Source organism: Carcharodon carcharias, chromosome 8 (assembly GCF_017639515.1).
Source record: "Carcharodon carcharias isolate sCarCar2 chromosome 8, sCarCar2.pri, whole genome shotgun sequence".
In the NCBI taxonomy this organism is placed as follows: Eukaryota; Metazoa; Chordata; class Chondrichthyes; order Lamniformes; family Lamnidae; genus Carcharodon; species Carcharodon carcharias.
The window spans coordinates 69516888-69536751 of record NC_054474.1 but is presented as its reverse complement, the minus strand read 5'-3'; the positions used below and the strand labels follow the sequence as shown (position 1 = coordinate 69536751).

The following is a 19864-nucleotide window of genomic DNA, read 5'->3' as shown; positions in this document are numbered from 1 at the left end:
CAAAGTGCTGGGATTATCCTCGTTAACATACCTGTTGTGTGCTGTGATTCTCCCAGTATTAATACCTGCAGTGTGCTGGGTGTATTCTGGTTAAAATACCTGCAGTGTGCTGGGATTATCCTGGTTAACATACCTGTTGTGTGTTGGGATTATTCTGGATAAAATACGGGCAGTGTGCTGGGATTATTCTGGTTAAAATACCTGCAATGTGCTGGGATTATTCTGGTTCACATACCTGAAGTTTGCTGGGATTATTCTGGTTAAAATGCATGCAGTGTCATGGGATTATCCTGGTTAAAATACCTGCAGTGTGTTGGCATTATTCTGGTTAAAATACCTGCAATGTGCTGGGATTATCATGGTTAAAATACCTGCAGTGTGTTGGGATTATTCAGGTTAAAATACCTGCAGTGTGTTGGGATTATTCTGGTCAAAATACCTGCAGTGTGCTGGGATTTTCTTGTTAAAATACCTGCAGTGTGCTGGGATTATTCTGGTTCACATACCTGAAGTTTGCTGGGATTATTCTGGTTAAAATGCATGCAGTGTCATGGGATTATCCTGGTTAAAATACCTGCAGTGTGTTGGCATTATTCTGGTTAAAATACCTGCAATGTGCTGGGATTATCATGGTTAAAATACCTGCAGTGTGTTGGGATTATTCTGGTTAAAATACCTGCAGTGTGTTGGGATTATTCTGTTCAAAATCCCTGCAGTGTGCTGGGATTTTCTTGTTAAAATACCTGCAGTGTGCTGGGATTATTCTGCTTAAAATACCAGCAGTGTGCTGGGATTATTGTGGTTAAAATATCTACAATGTCCTGAGATTATACCGCTAAAAATACCTGAGGTGTGCTTGGATTATTCTGATTAAAATACCTGCAGTGTGCTGGGATTATCCTGGTTAACATACCTGTTTTGTGCTGTGATTCTCCCAGTATTAATATTGCAGTGTGTTGGGATTATTCTGGTTAAAATCCTTGCAGAATGCTAGGATTATTCTGGTTAAAATACATGCAGTGTGCTGGGATTATCCTAGTTAACATACCTGTTGTGTGCTGTGATTCTCCATGTATTAATATTGCAGTGTGTTGGGATTATTCTGGTTAAGATCCCTGCAGAATGCTAAGATTATTCTGGTTAAAATAGCTGCAGTGTGCTGGGATTATCATAGTTAACACAGCTGTTGTGTGCTGTGATTCTCCCAGTATTAATACCTGCAGTGTGCTGAGAGTATTCTGGTTAAAATACCTGCAGTGTGCTGGGATTATCCTGGTTAACATACCTGTTGTGTGCTGTGATTCTCCCATTATTAATACCTGCAGTACGCTGGGAGTATTCTGGTTAAAATACCTGCAATGTGCTGGGATTATTCTGGTTCACATACCTGAAGTTTGCTGGGATTATTCTGGTTAAAATAACTGCAGTTTGCTGGGATTATCCTGGTTAAAATATCTGCAGTGTGTTGGGATTATTCTGGTTAAAATACCTGCATTGTGCTGGGATCTTCTTGCTAAAATACCTGCAGTGTGCTGCGAGTATTCAGGTTAAAATACTTGCAGTCTGCTGGGATTATTGTGGTTAAATTATCTACAATATCCCGAGATTATCCCAGTAAAAATCCTGCAGTGTTTTTCGATAATTCTGATTAAAATACGTGTGGAGTGCTGGGATTATTCTGGTTAAAATACCTGCAGTTTGCTGGTATATCCTGGCTAATATTCCTGCAGTGTGTTGGGATTATTCTGGTTAAAATACCTGCAGTGTGATGGGATTTTCAGGTTAAAATACCTGCAGTGTGCTGGGATTATTCTGTTTAAATACCTGCAGATGGTTGGGATTATTGTGGTTAAAATATCTACAATGTCCTGAGATTATCCCGGTAAAAATACCTGCAGTGTGCTTGGATTATTCTGATTAAAGTACCTGCAGTGTATAGGGATTATTCTGGTTATAATACCTGCAGTGTGCTGGGATTCTTCTGGTTAAAATACCTGATGTGTGCTGGAATTATTCTGGATAAAATACCCGCACTCTGCTGGGATTATTCTGGTTAAAATAACTGCAGTGTGCTGGGATTATCCTAGTTAACATAACTGTTGTGTGCTGTGATTCTCCCAGTATTAATATTGCAGTGTGTTGGGATATTCTGGTTAAAATCCCTGCAGAATGCTAGTATTATTCTGGTTAAAATACCTGCAGTGTGCTGGGATTATCCTCGTCAACATACCTGTTGTGTGCTGTGATTCTCCCAGTATTAATACCTGCAGTGTGCTGGGCGTATTCGGGATAAAAAACCTGCAGTGAGCTGGGATTAATCAGGTTAAAATACCTGCAGTGTGCTGGGATTATCCTGGTTAACATACCTGTTTTATGCTGTAATTCTCCCAGTATTAATATTGCAGTGTGTTGGGATTATTCTGGTTAAAATCCCTGCAGAATGCTAGGATTATTCTGGTTAAAATACCTGCAGTGTGCTGGGATTATCCTGGTTAACATACCTGTTGTGTGCTGTGATTCTCCCAGTATTAATATTGCAGTGTGTTGGGATTATTCTGGTTAAGATCCCTGCAGAATGCTAGGATTATTCTGCTTAAAATAGCTGCAGTGTGCTGGGATTATCATAGTTAACATAGCTGTTGTGTGCTGTGATTCTCCCAGTATTAATACCTGCAGTGTGCTGGGACTATTCTGGTTAAAATATCTGCAGGGTGCTGGGATAAGCCTGGTTAAGATACCTATTGTGCGCTATAATTCTCCTGGTATTAATACCTGCAGTGTGCTGGGAGTATGCTGGTTAAAATACCTGCAATGTGCTGGGATTATTATGGTTCACATACCTGAAGTTTACTGTTATTATTCTGATTAAAATACCTGTGGAGTGCTGGGATTATTCTGGTTAAAATAATTGCAATTTGCTGGGATTATCCAGGTTAAAATACCTGCAGTGTGTTGGGATTATTCTGATTAAAATACCTGCAGTGTGCTTGCATTTTCTCATTAAAAAACCTGCAGTGTGCTGGGATTATTCTGATTAAAATACGTGTGGAGTGCTGGGATTATTCTCGTTAAAATACCTGCACTTTGCTGGGATTATCCTGGTTAAAATACCTGCAGTGTGTTGGGATTGTACTGGTTAAAATACCTGCAGTGTGCTGGGATTTTCAGGTTAAAATACCTGCGTCTGCTGGGATTTTCTGGTTATATTACCTGCAGTGTGCTGGGAATATTCTGATTAAAATACGTGTGGAGTGCTGGGATTATTCTGGTTAAAATACCTGCAGTTTGCTGGGACTATCCTGGTTAAAATACCTGCACTGTGTTGGGATTATTCTGGTTAAAATACCTGCAGTGTTCTGGGATTATTCTGGTTAAAATACCTGATGTGAACTGGAATTATTCTGGATAAAATACCTGCTATCTGCTGGGATTATTCTGGTTAAAATTCCTGCAATGTGCTGGGATTATCCTGGTTAACATACCTGCAGTGTGTTGGGATTATTCTGGTTAAAATACCTGCAGTGTGCTGGGATTTTCAGGTTAACATACCTGTTGTGTGCTGTGATTCTCCCAGTATTAATATTGCAGTGTGTTGGGATTATTCTGGTTAAAATCCCTGCAGAATGCTAGGATTATTCTGGTTAAAATACCTGCAGTGTTCTGGGATTATCCTCGTCAACATACCTGTTGTGTGCTGTGATTCTCCCAGTATTAATACCTGCAGTGTGTTGGGCGTATTCTGATTAAAATACCTGCAGTGTGCTGGGATTTTCTGGTTTAAATACCTGCAGTGTGCTGGGATTATCGTGGTTAAAATATCTACAATGTCCTGAGATTATCCCCGTAAAAATACCTGCAGTGTGCTGGGATTATTCTGATTTAAAAACCTGCAGTATGCTGGGATTATTCTGGTAAAAATATCAGCAGTGTGTTGGGATTGTTCTGGTTGAAATACCTGCAGAGTGCTGGAATGATTCTGGTTAAAATACCTGGGGTTTGCTGGGGTTATTCCTGTTTTTTTCCTGCAGTGTACTGGGATTATTCTGGTTAAAATACCTGAATTGTGCTGGGATTATTCTGGTTCACATACCTGAATTTGCCTGGATTATTCTGATTAAAATACTTGCAGAGTTCTGGGATTAATCTAGTTAAAATGCCTGTAATGTGCTGGGATTATTCTGATTAAAATACCTGTAGAGTACTGAGATTGTTCTGGTTAAGATACCTGCAATTTGCTGGGATTGTCCTGCTTAAAATAACTGCAATGTGTTGGGATTATTCTGGTTAAATTACCTGCAGTGTTCTGGGATTATTCTGTTTAATAGACCTGCAGTGTCCTGGGATTATCCTGGTAAAAGTAGCTGCAGTGTCTTGCGATTATTCTAGCTAAAATCCCTGCAGAATGCTGGTATTATTCTGGTTAAAATACCTGCAGTGTGCTGGTATTATTCTGGTTAAACTACCTGCAGTGTGCTGGAATGAATCTGGTAAAAAAAAACAGGGGTTTGCTGCTATTATTCTAGTTTAAATTCCTGCAGTGCGCTGGGACAATTCTGGTTCACATACCTGAAGTTTGCTGGGATTATTCTGGTTACAATATTTGCAGAGATCTGGGATTAAGATCGTGAAAATGCCTGCAGTGTGCTGGGATTGTTCTAATTAAAATACCTGCAGTATGCTGGGATTATTCTGGTTAAATTACCTGCAGTGTGCTGAGATTATTCTGGTTAAATTACCTGCAGTGCGCTGGGATTATTCTGATTAAAATACCTGCAGTATGCTGGGATTATTCTGGTTAAATTACCTGCAGTGTGCTGGGATTATTCTGGTTAAGATACCTGCAGTGTGCTGGGATTATTTGGTTAAAATACCTGCAGTGTGCTCAGATTATTCTGGTTAAAATACCTGTAGTGTGCTGGGATTATTTGGTTAAAATACCTGCAGTGTGCTCAGATTATTCTGTTTAAAATACCTGTAGTGTGCTGGGAGTATTCTGATTAAAATACATGCATTGTGCTGGGATTATTCTGATTAAAATACATGTCGAGTGCTGAGATTGTTCTGGTGAAGGTACTTGCATTTTACTGGGATTGTCCTGGTTAAAATAGCTTCAGTGTGCTGGGATTATTCTGATTAAAATACATGTGGAGTGCTGAGATTTTTCTGGTTAAAATACCTGCAGTTTGCTGGGATTGTCCTGGTTAAAATACCTGCAGTGTGCTGGGATTATTCTGGTTAAAGTACCTGCCTTGTGCTGAGGCTATTCTGCTTAAAATACTTGCAGTGTGCTGGGATTATCCCACTAAAAATATCTGCAGTGTGCTGCGATTATTCTGGTTAAAATGTCTGCAGTGTGCTGGGATTCTTCTGGTTAAAATTCCTGCAATGTGCTGGGATTATTCTGGTTCACATACCTGAAGTTTGCTGGGATTATTCTGGTTAAAGTATTTGCAGAGATCTGGGATTAAGATCATTAAAATGCCTGCAATGTGCTGCGATTATTCTGATTAAAATACCTGTGGAGTGCTGAGATTATTCTGGTTAAATTACCTGCAGTGTGCTGGCATTATTCTGATTAAAATACCTGCTGTATGCTGGGATTATTCTGGTTAAAATACCTGCAGTGTGCTGGGATTATTCTGGTTAAAATACCTGCAGTGTGCTGGTATTATTTGGTTAATATACCTGCAGTGTGCTGGGATTATTCTGGTTAAAATACCTGCATTGTGCTGGTATTATTCTGATTAAAATACCTGCAGTATGATGGGATTATTCTGCTTAAAATACCTGCAGTGTGCTGGGATTATTCTGGTTAAAATACCTGTACTGTGCTGGGATTATTTGGTTAATATACCTGCAGTGTGCTCAGATTATTCTGGTGAAAATACCTGTAGTGTGCTGGGAGTTTTCTGATTAAAATACATGCATTGTGCTGGGATTATTCTGATTAAAATACATGTGGAGTGCTGAGATCTTTCTGGTTAAAATACCTGCAGTTTGCTGGGATTGTCCTGGTTAAAATACCTGCAGTGTGCTGGGATTATTCTGGTTAAAGTACCTGCCATGTGCTGAGGCTATTCTGCTTAAAATACCTGCAGTGTGCTGGGATTATCCCACTAAAAATATCTGCAGTGTGCTGCGATTATTCTGGTTAAAATTCCTGCAGTGTGCTGCGAGTATTCTGGTTAAAATACATACATTGTGCTGGGATTATCCTGGTAAACATACCTGTTTTGTGCTGGGATTCTCCCAGTATTAATACCTGCAGTGTGCTGGGATTATTCTGGTTAAAATTCCTGCAGAATGCTGGTATTATTCGGGTTAAGATACCTGCAGTGTGCTGGCATTTTTCTGCTTAAAATACCTGCAGTGTGCTGGGATTATTCTTGTTCACATACCTGAATTTGCCTGGATCATTCTGATTAAAATACTTGCAGAGTTCTGGGATTAATCTAGTTAAAATGCCTGCAATGTGCTGGGATTATTCTGATTAAAATACTTGTAGAGTGCTGAGATTGTTCTGGTTAAGATACCTGCAATTTACTGGGATTGTCCTGCTTAAAATAACTGCAGTGTGTTGGGATTACTCTGGTTAAAATACCTGCAGTGTGCTGGGATTATTCTGTTTAATAGACCTGCAGTGTCCTGGGATTATCCTGGTAAAAGTAGCTGCAGTGTCTTGCGATTATTCTAGCTAAAATCCCTGCAGAATGCTGGTATTATTCTGGTTAAAATACCTGCAGTGTGCTGGTATTATTCTGATTAAACTACCTGCAGTGTGCTGAAATGAGTCTGGTAAAAAAAAAAACAGGGGTTTGCTGCTATTATTCTAGTTTAAATTCCTGCAGTGCGCTGGGACAATTCTGGTTCACATACCTGAAGTTTGCTGGGATTATTCTGGCTAAAATATTTGCAGAGATCTGGGATTAAGATGGTGAAAATGCCTGCAGTGTGCTGGGATTATTCTAATTAAAATACCTGTGGAGTGCTGAGATTATTCTGGTTAAATTACCTGCAGTGTGCTGGGATTATTCTGATTAAAATACCTGCAGTATGCTGGGATTATTCTGGTTAAAATACCTGCAGTGTGCTCAGATTATTCTGGTTAAAATACCTGCAGTGTGCTGGGATTATTTGGTTAAAATACCTGCAGTGTGCTCAGATTATTCTAGTTAAAATACCTGTAGTGTGCTGGGAGTATTCTGATTAAAATACATGCATTGTGCTGGGATTATTCTGATTAAAATACATGTGGAGTGCTGAGATTGTTCTGGTGAAGGTACTTGCATTTTACTGGGATTGTCCTGGTTAAAATAGCTGCAGTGTGCTGGGATTATTCTGATTAAAATACATGTGGAGTGCTGAGATTTTTCTGGTTAAAATACCTGCAGTTTGCTGGGATTGTCCTGGTTAAAATACCTGCAGTGTGCTGGGATTATTCTGGTTAAATGACCTGCAGTGTGCTGAGGCTATTCTGCTTAAAATACTTGTAATGTGCTGGGATTATCCCACTAAAAATATCTGCAGTGTGCTGCGATTATTCTGGTTAAAATACCTGCAGTGTGCTGGGATTCTTCGGTTAAAATTCCTGCAATGTGCTGGGATTATTCTGGTTCACATACCTGAAGTTTGCTGGGATTATTCTGGTTAAAGTATTTGCAGAGATCTGGGATTAAGATCGTGAAAATGCCTGCAATGGGCTGCGATTATTCTGATTAAAATACCTGTGGAGTGCTGAGATTATTCTGGTTAAATTACCTGCAGTGTGCTGGGATTATTCTGGTTAAAGTACCTGCCGTGTACTGAGGCTATTCTGCTTAAAATACCTGCAGTATGCTGGGATTATCCTGGTTAACATACCTGCAGTGTGCTGGGATTATTCTGGTTAAATGACCTGCCGTGTGCTGAGGCTATTCTGCTTAAAATTCTTGCAGTGTGCTGGGATTATCCCACTAAAAATATCTGCAGTGTGCTGCGATTATTCTGGTTAAAATACATGCATTGTGCTGGGATTATTCTGATTAAAATACATGTGGAGTGCTGAGATTTTTCTGGTTAAAATACCTGCAGTTTGCTGGGATTGTCCTGGTTAAAATACCTGCAGTGTGCTGGGATTATTCTGGTTAAATGACCTGCCGTGTGCTGAGGCTATTCTGCTTAAAATATTTGTAGTGTGCTGGGATTATCCCACTAAAAGTATCTGCAATGTGCTGCGATTATTCTGGTTAAAATACCTGCAGTGTGCTGGGATTCTTCAGTTAAAATTCCTGCAATGTGCTGGGATTATTCTGGTTCACATACCTGAAGATTGCTGGGATTATTCTGGTTCACATACCTGAAGATTGCTGGGATTATTCTGGTTAAATTACTTGCAGAGTTCTGGCATTAATCTGGCTAAAATACCTGTAGTGTGCTGGGATTATTCTGGTTAAAATACCTGATGTGAACTGGAATTATTCTGGATAAAATACCTATCTGCTGGGATTATTCTGGTTAAAATTCCTGCAATGTGCTGGGATTATCCTGGTTAACATACCTGCAGTGTGTTGGGATTATTCTGGTTAAAATACCTGCAGTGTGCTGGAATTTTCAGGTTAAAATACCTGCAGTCTGCTGGGATTATTCTGGTTAAACTACCTGCAGTGTGCTGGGAATATTGTGATTGAAATATCTACAATATCCTCAGATTAAATCGGTAGAAATATCGGCAGTGTGCTTGGATTATTCTGATTAAAATACCTGCAGTGTGTTGGGATTATTCTGGTTAAAATACCTGCAGTGTGCTGGGATTATTCTGGTTAAAATACCTGCAGTGTGCTGGGATTATCCTGGTTAACATACCTGTTTTGTGCTGTGATTCTCCCAGTATTAATATTGCAGTGTGTTGGGATTATTCTGGTTAAAATCCCTGCAGAATACTGGGATTATTCTGGTTAATATATCTGCAGTGTGCTGGGATTATCCTAGTTAACATACCTCTTGTGTGCTGTGATTCTCCATGTATTAATATTGCCGTGTGTTGGGATTATTCTGGTTAAGATCCCTGCAGAATGCTAGGATAATTCTGGTTAAAATAGCTGCAGTGTGCTGGGATTATCATAGTTAACATAGCTGTTGTGTGCTGTGATTCTCCCAGTATTAATACCTGCAGTGTGCTGAGAGTATTCTGGTTCACATACCTGAAGTTTGCTGGGATTATTCTGGTTAAAATAACTGCAATTTGCTGGAATTATCCTGGTTAAAATATCTGCAGTGTGTTGGGATTATTCTGGTTAAAGTACCTGCATTGTGCTGGGATCTTCTTGCTAAAATACTTGCAGTGTGCTGGGATTATTGTGGTTAAATTATCTACAATGTCCCGAGATTATCCCAGTAAAAATCCTGCAGTGTGCTTGGATTATTCTGATTAAAATACGTGTGGAGTGCTGGGATTATTCTGGTTAAAATACCTGCAGTTTGCTGGTATATCCTGGTTAATATTCCTGCAGTGTGTTGGGATTATTCTGGTTAAATTACCTGCAGTGTGCTGGGATTATTCTGATTAAAATACCTGCAGTATGCTGGGATTATTCTGGTTAAAATACCTGCAGTGTGCTGGGATTATTTGGTTAAAATACCTGCAGTGTGCTCAGATTATTCTAGTTAAAATACCTGTAGTGTGCTGGGAGTATTCTGATTAAAATACATGCATTGTGCTGGGATTATTCTGATTAAAATACATGTGGAGTGCTGAGATTGTTCTGGTGAAGGTACTTGCATTTTACTGGGATTGTCCTGGTTAAAATAGCTGCAGTGTGCTGGGATTATTCTGATTAAAATACATGTGGAGTGCTGAGATTTTTCTGGTTAAAATACCTGCAGTTTGCTGGGATTGTCCTGGTTAAAATACCTGCAGTGTGCTGGGATTATTCTGGTTAAATGACCTGCCGTGTGCTGAGGCTATTCTGCTTAAAATACTTGTAGTGTGCTGGGATTATCCCACTAAAAATATCTGCAGTGTGCTGCAATTATTCTGGTTAAAATACCTGCAGTGTGCTGGGATTCTTCGGTTAAAATTCCTGCAATGTGCTGGGATTATTCTGGTTCACATACCTGAAGTTTGCTGGGATTATTCTGGTTAAAGTATTTGCAGAGATCTGGGATTAAGATCGTGAAAATGCCTGCAATGTGCTGCGATTATTCTGATTAAAATACTTGTGGAGTGCTGAGATTATTCTGGTTAAATTACCTGCAGTGTGCTGGGATTATTCTGGTTAAAGTACCTGCCGTGTACTGAGGCTATTCTGCTTAAAATACCTGCAGTATGCTGGGATTATCCTGGTTAACATTCCTGCAGTGTGCTGGGATTATTCTGGTTAAATGACCTGCCGTGTGCTGAGGCTATTCTGCTTAAAATTCTTGCAGTGTGCTGGGATTATCCCACTAAAAATATCTGCAGTGTGCTGCGATTATTCTGGTTAAAATACATGCATTGTGCTGGGATTATTCTGATTAAAGTACATGTGGAGTGCTGAGATTTTTCTGGTTAAAATACCTGCAGTTTGCTCAGATTATTCTAGTTAAAATACCTGTAGTGTGCTGGGAGTATTCTGATTAAAATACATGCATTGTGCTGGGATTATTCTGATTAAAATACATGTGGAGTGCTGAGATTGTTCTGGTGAAGGTACTTGCATTTTACTGGGATTGTCCTGGTTAAAATAGCTGCAGTGTGCTGGGATTATTCTGATTAAAATACATGTGGAGTGCTGAGATTTTTCTGGTTAAAATACCTGCAGTTTGCTGGGATTGTCCTGGTTAAAATACCTGCAGTGTGCTGGGATTATTCTGGTTAAATGACCTGCCGTGTGCTGAGGCTATTCTGCTTAAAATACTTGTAGTGTGCTGGGATTATCCCACTAAAAATATCTGCAGTGTGCTGCAATTATTCTGGTTAAAATACCTGCAGTGTGCTGGGATTCTTCGGTTAAAATTCCTGCAATGTGCTGGGATTATTCTGGTTCACATACCTGAAGTTTGCTGGGATTATTCTGGTTAAAGTATTTGCAGAGATCTGGGATTAAGATCGTGAAAATGCCTGCAATGTGCTGCGATTATTCTGATTAAAATACTTGTGGAGTGCTGAGATTATTCTGGTTAAATTACCTGCAGTGTGCTGGGATTATTCTGGTTAAAGTACCTGCCGTGTACTGAGGCTATTCTGCTTAAAATACCTGCAGTATGCTGGGATTATCCTGGTTAACATTCCTGCAGTGTGCTGGGATTATTCTGGTTAAATGACCTGCCGTGTGCTGAGGCTATTCTGCTTAAAATTCTTGCAGTGTGCTGGGATTATCCCACTAAAAATATCTGCAGTGTGCTGCGATTATTCTGGTTAAAATACATGCATTGTGCTGGGATTATTCTGATTAAAGTACATGTGGAGTGCTGAGATTTTTCTGGTTAAAATACCTGCAGTTTGCTGGGATTGTCCTGGTTAAAATACCTGCAGTGTGCTGGGATTATTCTGGTTAAATGACCTGCCGTGTGCTGAGGCTATTCTGCTTAAAATATTTGTAGTGTGCTGGGATTATCCCACTAAAAATATCTGCAGTGTGCTGCGATTATTCTGGTTAAAATACCTGCAGTGTGCTGGGATTCTTCGGTTAAAATTCCTGCAATGTGCTGGGATTATTCTGGTTCACATACCTGAAGATTGCTGGGATTATTCTGGTTAAATTACTTGCAGAGTTCTGGCATTAATCTGGCTAAAATACCTGTAGTGTGTTGGGATTCTTCTGGTTAAAATAACTGCAGTGTGCTGGGATTATTCTGGATAAAATACCTGCAAAGTGCTGGGATTATTCTGGTTCACATACCTGAGGTTTGGTGGAATTATACTGGTTAAAATACGTGCATAGTTCTGGCATTAACCTGGCTAAAATGCCTGCAATGTGCTGGGATTATTCTGATTAAAATACCTGTGGTGTGCTGGGATTATTCTGGTTAAAATACCTGCAGTTTGCTGGGACTATCCTGGTTAAAATACCTGCACTGTGTTGGGATTATTCTGGTTAAAATACCTGCAGTGTGCTGGGATTATTCTGGTTAAAGTACCTGCCGTGTACTGAGGCTATTCTGCTTAAAATACCTGCAGTATGCTGGGTTTATCCCACTAAAAATATCTGCAGTGTGCTGCGATTATTCTGGTTAAAATTCCTGCAGTGTGCTGCGAGTATTCCGGTTAAAATACGTGCAGTGTGCTGGGAGTATCCTGGTAAACATACCTGTTTTGTTCTGGGATTCTCCCAGTATTAATACCTGCAGTGTGCTGGGATTATTCTGGTTAAAATTCCTGCAGAATGCTGGTATTATTCTGGTTAAGATACCTGCAGTGTGCTGGCATTTTTCTAGTTAAAATACCTGCAGTGTGCTGGAATGATTCTGGTAAAAATAAACCGGGGGTTGCTGGGGTTATTCTAGTTTAAATTCCTGCAGTGCGCTGGGAGTATTCTGGTTAAAATACCTGCAATGTGCAGGGATTATTCTGGTTAAAATACCTGCAGTGTGCTGGGCATATCATGGTTTAAATACCTGCAGTGTTTGGAATATCCCAGTTACAATACCTGCAGTGTGCTGGTTAAAATACTTGCATTGTGCTGGGGTTATCCTAGTTAAAATACCTGTGGTGTGCTAGGATTATTCTGCTTAAAATAACTGCAGTGTGCTGGGATTATCCTGGTTAAAATAACTGCAGTGTGCTGGGATTATCCTGGTTAAAATAACTGTAGTGTGCTGGGATTATCCCTGTTAGAATACCTGCAGTGTGCTGACATTATCCTGGTTGAAATACCGGCAGTGTGCTGACATTATCCTGGTTGAAATACCGGCAGTGTGCTGGGACTATCCTGGTTAAAATTCTTGCAGTGGGCTGGGATTGTCACTGGTAAATTTTTTTGCAGTGTTCATAGTAAGTTTACTGGTAGATTTGTATTTAAAATGCTTTATTTTTCTGTGGTTGTTAATGTTTAAATAGATTGGCACAAGTTCTTGATACTGTAGCACTGAAGATGCTTCTTCTGGGCCCCTGTAGTCATAAACTCATAGATAATTTTTTACTGATAAATTACACCTATACATCTTTACATTATTCCTCTCAGCTCTTCCTCGTTCCAAAAACCCATCAAATTATCTCTTGAACACATTTGTATTGTTCACTCCAGTTTCCTTGGCAACTTACCCAACTTTCTGGAACCCTGAAGGTAAAAAAATTCTGTTTGATTTATCTTACTCCTAACTTCCTAATTTTTTACTTTTATCTCCTGGGGCAGAAGAGACGCAGGGACACACTTCATCCCTTTCCCCCTGGCTCATTATGCGCTCAACCTTCCAGAACCTACGGACATGAATATTGGTGGGGTGGCTAATAGTGAGGTTTACCCTTACATTACAGGCAGATACAGGCGGGTTGGTCAGATGGCTTAAGGAATGCCAAATGGAATGTTATGTGGATAAGTGTGAGGTGACGCACTTGGGCAGGACAAACAAGGTATGGGAATACACAATGAATAGTAGGACCATGGAAAGTAAGGAGGATCAGAGGGACCTTACTGTGCATGTCGACAGGCCCTTTAAGGTAGCAGGACAGGTACATAAAGTGTTTAAGAAGATAAATGCCATACTTACCTTTATTAGCCAAGGAATAGAATATAGGATCAGGGAGGTAACGTTCCAAGTGCAGAAAACACTGCCTAGGTCACAGCTATAGTTCTGCAAGCTGTTGTGAAACACGTTTCACGGGAGGGATGCAATTGGAGTGGAGAGAGTGCAGAGGTTGTTGACCACGATGTTGGCTGGGCTGGAGAGTTTGACTTATAAGGAGACATAGCATAGACTGAGGTTATTTCTCCTGGAGCAGAGGAGATTGAGGGGTGAGATTATTGAGGTTTATAAAATTATGAGGGGCATTGATTAGGTTGACAGAAAGGATTCTTTCCCCTTGGTGGAAGGGTGAGTAACCAGGAGGCAAAGATTTAAGGTAAGGGGCATGAGGTTGACAGGTAATGTGATGAGCAACTTTTGCACACAGAGTGTGTTGCGAATGTGGAGCGCACTGCCTGAAAGGGAGGTGGACGCAGAAACCCTCCTAACATGCAATAAGTTTTTGGATGTGCAGTTGTGATGCCATGACCTACAAGGCAATGGGCATAGTGCTGGGAAATGGGATCAGAAGACTTAGGAAGATGCTTGACCTGTGCATCCTCAAAGGGACAAAGGACCTTTGTCTATGATCCATACCTCTGACTCTATCAGTCAGTGAGTGAGCCATGTTGCAACAATAACAAATCAAACAATCATCAGTGCTATGGATGTTGGGAGGACACAGCGGATCTCACTAGTGGCCTCAAATGCCCGGCCATTCCACCCCAGCCTCACTGACGCCAGTTGACCTGGGCACATGGCACCTCTCAAGCTCCAGGGCCTCATGTTTGAAGTGGCTTAACATCATCAGATGAGCCTGGCCGCCTCCAGTCCTTGAACGCTCAGACGCATTGTGAGCATTCTTCTCCTGAAAAACAGAGAAGACCATTTGTTGCAGCAATTTGCACATGGACTCTACACGTCCACACCGCACCCCAACCACAGTGGCCATGTCAGGCCTCCAGTGCCTCCTCTCCCCACTACTGCTGATCAGTCACACAAAGATAGGACGCCTGCTCCCAACCCTCCCCCAACGGCCACCTCGAACACATTCTGCGTACATCACTTTAGGAAACACACGGTCTTTGCTCCCATAGCAACTACGTGCAGCGGATGATTCTCCCCTTGAGGCTCCCCTTCCACAATCTCATCACCATGAATAGGACATGTGTTGGAGTTCTGGGTGTGCGCCTAGCTGCATCTCCTGCAGGTTGCCCCCAGACTAGTCATGAGTGACTAAGAGTAACACAAAGTGCAGGAGAGAACTCATCAACCGCTGAGGCTGATCTAAGCATGGGCACTATCTGCTTGCCCACTTAGCATACGAGAAATGCCCAACATGATTCAATGCAGTCACGACAGTAAGACTTGGGGAGGGGGGGCCTCAAAGGTTAAGGTTACCTGCTGGGTTAAATGCCCAATGCCAACATGGTACTCACCCTTCCAGAGCGCAACTAATTGTTGAAGTGCTTACGGCACTGGATCCAGGTGCGCTGCACCACATTGCGGGAGCTTATCACCTCCGCCACCTCCTCCCAGGCACGTTTCATCATGTGGGGTGGCCTCCTCATCCCATCCTGGGTGACCAACACCTCCCGCCGTGCTGCCACCACCTCAAGGAGGGCAGCAAGGCAGTCATCAGAAAAGCGAGGGGCACATTGGCCCCCTGCTGGCCTACCCTGCAGCCTGCACTGGTCCTCTGTCCTTCCCTCCAGCTGACCCCCTGCGGTGTGATCTGGAAGTGGCCATTGTGAGCAGCCTACAGGAGGCTGCCAGGCCTTCCTTTAAACAGACTGCCAGGTCGCCATTTGACCTGGTGGTCTGTGCACACCTGCCGCAGCCCGCACGCTCCCACTATTCAGGGGAGTTGGAAGTGCGCTGGGCGGGTCTTAATTGGCTGCCCGCGTAAAATGGCGGTGCAGACCCAATCGCGGGTGCCGATCGGGTCCATGCCGCCAGACAGGCAGAAAATCTGCCCCTGGTGTTTGAAGATTGTACTATTGGAGAACTCTGTTCCCTTTGTAATCTTCAAAACTTAAATTAAGATGATTTCATATCTCTTTTCCAAAGAAAGTGGACCTAATTTCCTTAAGCTGTCCTCATTAATTAAATTTCTAATAATTGGAACAATCTGTGTTGCTCAAAGACAATGAAGCCCTTTAGGTGATTAGGGCCAGAATTTTTCCGTTGGCAAGTTGGGGGGGGGGGGCAGAGCCCGCTCACCAACGGAAAAATGACACGCGATGACGTCTGGGGGAACCTCTGACATCATCCCGCCCCACTTGAATATTCAGGAAGGCGGGTGGACAGCAAAATCAGCTGTCCGCCCACCGACCTGTCAATGGCCAACTGAGGTCATTGACAAGATAATTAAGCCAATTAAAGGCCCTGCCCGTCCAACCTTAAGGCTGGCAGACAGGCCAGGAGCCCCAGCGGGAAGGAGAAAAAACATGAAACCTCATTCACCGGCGGGATGAGGTTTCATGTCTGTTTTAAAAAACTTTAATAAAGTTTCTGTGATATTTATTAACATGTCCCATCTCGTGTGACATTGTCGCATGAGGGGGACATGTTAATAATTTTTTTATTTTTCTATTTTGTAAGTTTATAAAACTTTCAGTGCTCCCCTTGAGACAGCACTTAGTCTCAGGTAGCTGTGTGATCTTTTCGAGCGCACTCTGACAGTTGGGGAATCCCTCCCTCCACACAGGAAGCGCACAGTGCTTCACATCTGGTGGCCCGCACACTCAAAATGGCGACAGGGCCCATTTCGGTGGCGGCAATCAGCTGCTCGCTCACCGCCGAGCCAGTGAGGCCCGCCTGCCCACCCATCAAGGGCAAAATTCTGCCCTAGGTTTCTAGGACTGAATAAGGTGGAGTTTGTCCACTACTAATACAGCAATGATTTGACTTGTACACTATCTTTATCGTTGCAAATACTGCACAGAACCTGGCTTACCTTTTAATGCAGCTTCCATAGGTTTATCCATTGTAAACCCTTCATCTCTCTCCTGATTAGTAAAGTCTTCCATGGCTTCATTTACACAATCTCTCTCTTTTGGTTTCTCACCCCATTACTAACTATGTTTATCTACATTGAACTCCCTCTGATACCAGTTGTTTTAAGTGCCTAAAAGGTCCAACTCCTTTTACATCTCATGTATCATTCCTTACTTCTTGCTCTGCCTTCACTCTTATCATTTACAAACTTGGAAATTTTGTTTATGGTACTCCAATTAAAGCCAATGAGGCATATAAAAAACAGTAAGGATCTCCACCTGTAATTTCTTTCTACCCTGAAAATTCCCCAGCTCTAACACCTCATTTTCAAACCAATTCTTTATCCTGTGATAACTCTAACTCCCATTCTGTGACTCTTAAACTATTGGTTGTTAATTTGGAATGTTGTCAAAAGCTTTCTCAAATTCAAAACATATAACATCAATTGGATTTCCCTAGTTCACACATCCGTAATATTTTCAAAAAGCCTCCAAAGCGGTTCCAAAACATCAAGTTAAAAGTGTTTTTACTTTTCTGATTCAATGTTGCAATTTTTTAATATGTTTGTCCAAAGTGCTCGCACACAAGAGATCTTAGAATTATTGCTAAACCTTTTCCTAAAAGTACTGCTCTTTAAGTCCAGGTATGTCTTTTGACCCTTTTTCAATTAACAATTATGCTATTAGCTTTGCATTCCTCAGATATCCTTTCTGAATTTAGGAAACTTGTGAGATTATTCGTTAATATAGAGTGATGATATAGGTTCCCTCCTTCAATAGGCTTACCCTACACAAACGGAATGTTTGATCTCTGAGAGAGATCTAAGCCAAACCATTCATGCTCCCTGGCTAGTACTCACCCTGATGATGGTTGCAGCAGAGGAGTTTGTGGCTTCATGAAGCTCACCTTCCCAAATGAAGCAAGATGCAAGGAAGCAAAGGGTTTTCAAAGAGGAATCTCATTCTACTTCCTTCCAGTAGCAAGCATTGCTGTTACACTGCAAACTGCAAAGTAACCTGGCAGCAAGTGGGTTAAATGATTAAAAGCAAAGCAAAATGAAGCAGCAGTGTGCAAAATCCAGATGGAAGGATCAAACACATTAATTATCTGTTATAGTCATGGTCTGTCAGGTCCGAGTAATTGTTCGAGTAATTTTTTTCGCTGTTGACTGAGCTGAATGTCTGTGTACTCACCGCAAGGTCTTGCAAGAGTAATATGTGATTATGGTTAATATTACTGGGTTGCTTTTCTGAAGATCATGGAATGATAGAATCGTAGAATGATTACAGCACAGAACAAGGCCTTTCAATCTGTCATGTCCATATTGGCTCTGCGTAAGAGCAACTCAGCTTTTCCTTGTGGCCCTGCAAATCTTTTCTCTGCATATAATCCAATTCTCTTTTGAAAGTTTTCAGGCTTGAAGCTACCTCCACCATTCTCTCAGGTACTGCACTCTAGGTCCTAACCACTCACTGGGTAAAATATTCTTTGTTCACGTTGCCTCTAGTTCTATTGCCAACACATTAAATCAGTTGCTGGTTGAATGGACTCTCCACAACTGTGAGCAGTGCTGCCCACTTTGTTGCCAGCTGAAGTGAATGGTATAGCAAAGAGAGGGAATGCTTCAAGTAGTGCCAACATGTTGCACATTTCTACTGTTTACAGATGTTGAAGCCACTGTTGATTGAAAAATTTCCTTATGCACACATACACAAATATATTGGCAAAAGCACATATATTTGGAGTTGCTTATCCTCACACAATGCTGAACTGCTCAATGTCTACCTGTCCTATGTTTACCAATAATGTCTCAAGAATTCATTTTGAAACCAACAGAAGCTCCAACAGCTGCAGTAAAGTTGTGAGAAGTTAATTATTTTCCAATTACATCGTCACAAAGATTCCAGCCACTTTATTCTGATTTACAAAGTTCCCATATTCAGCAAGGCCACCAGAAGGATACGCTGAGGAGAAATAAGACGCTCTCCCTCAGTGTTCAACTTAATTGTTCTATTTATTTGTTCCATAGATGTGGATGTCGCTGACAAGGCCTGCATTCATTGTCCATCCCTAATTGCCCTTATTGAGGTGGTGCTGAGTTGCCTTTGTGAACTGTTGTTGTTCCATGTGCTGTAGGTACTTCCACAATACTGCTCGGTGGCAAATTTCAAGATTTTGACCCAACAACGATGAGGGAACAGCAATATATTTACAAGTCAGGATGACTTGGAGGGAAGTTTGCAGGTGGTGATGCTCCCATGCATCTATTGCCCTTGTCTTTAAAGTTGGTAGAGGTCATGGGTTTGAGAAGTGCTGCCGAAGAAGCCTTGGGGAGTTGCTGCAATGCATCTTGTATGTGGTACACACTGTTATACTATGTGTTGGTGGTGGTGGGACTTAATGTTTAAGGTCGTGGATGGTGAACTGATTAACTGGATGGTACCAATTGCTTCCTGAGGGTTGAGCTGCACCAATCCAGGCAAGTGGAGAGCATTAGGAGAACACTCCTAACTAGATGGTGAAATGGCTTTGAGAGTTAGGAATTGAGTTACTTGGCACAGAATACCACACCTCTTACCTGCTCATGTAGCCATGGTATTTTTGTGGCTGGTTCGGGTAAATTCTGGTCATTGGTGAGCACACCTGATGTTGATGGTGGGGGATTCGGCTATGCTAATGCTATTGAATGTCAAAGGGAAGCAGTTAGACACTTGTTGGAGATGGTCATTTCCTGGCACTCATATCAGAATGTTACTTGCCAATTATCAACCCAATTCAGAATGTTGTCTAGGTCTTGCTGTAGTGGGCATGGACTGCTTCAGTATCTGAGGAATTGAGAATGGACCCGAATACTGTATAATCGTCAGGAAACATCCCCAGTTCTGACAATTGAAGAAAGGCCATTAATGAAGCAGCTCAAGATGGTTGGGCTTAGGACACTGTCCTGCAGCGATATCCTGGGGTCTCCAACAACTACAACCATCTTCCTTTGTGCTAGATATGATTCCAGTCAGTGAGAGTTTTCCCCATGATTTGCATTAACTACAATTTTACAAGGGTTCCTTAAGGTGACATTCAGTCAAATGCTGCCTTGGTGTTAAGGGCCATCACTCCCATCTCACCTTTGGAATTCATCTCTTTTGTCCGTATTTGAACCAAGGCGTGAATGAGGTCTGGAGATGAG

At 41.6% G+C, this 19864-nt stretch overlaps 1 protein-coding gene across 1 annotated transcript in view; it reads right to left on the bottom strand.

The window, feature by feature from the left end:
* Positions 1-14101: 14101 nt before the first annotated feature.
* The window catches only part of emx3 (empty spiracles homeobox 3), a 134430-nt gene continuing 128667 nt past the window's right edge, over positions 14102-19864 (bottom strand). The window contains exon 3 of the mRNA XM_041193845.1: positions 14102-14548. Within this exon, the coding sequence (XP_041049779.1) occupies positions 14384-14548 (165 nt within the window). The 3' untranslated portion in view covers positions 14102-14383. The remainder of the gene's footprint in view (positions 14549-19864) is intronic.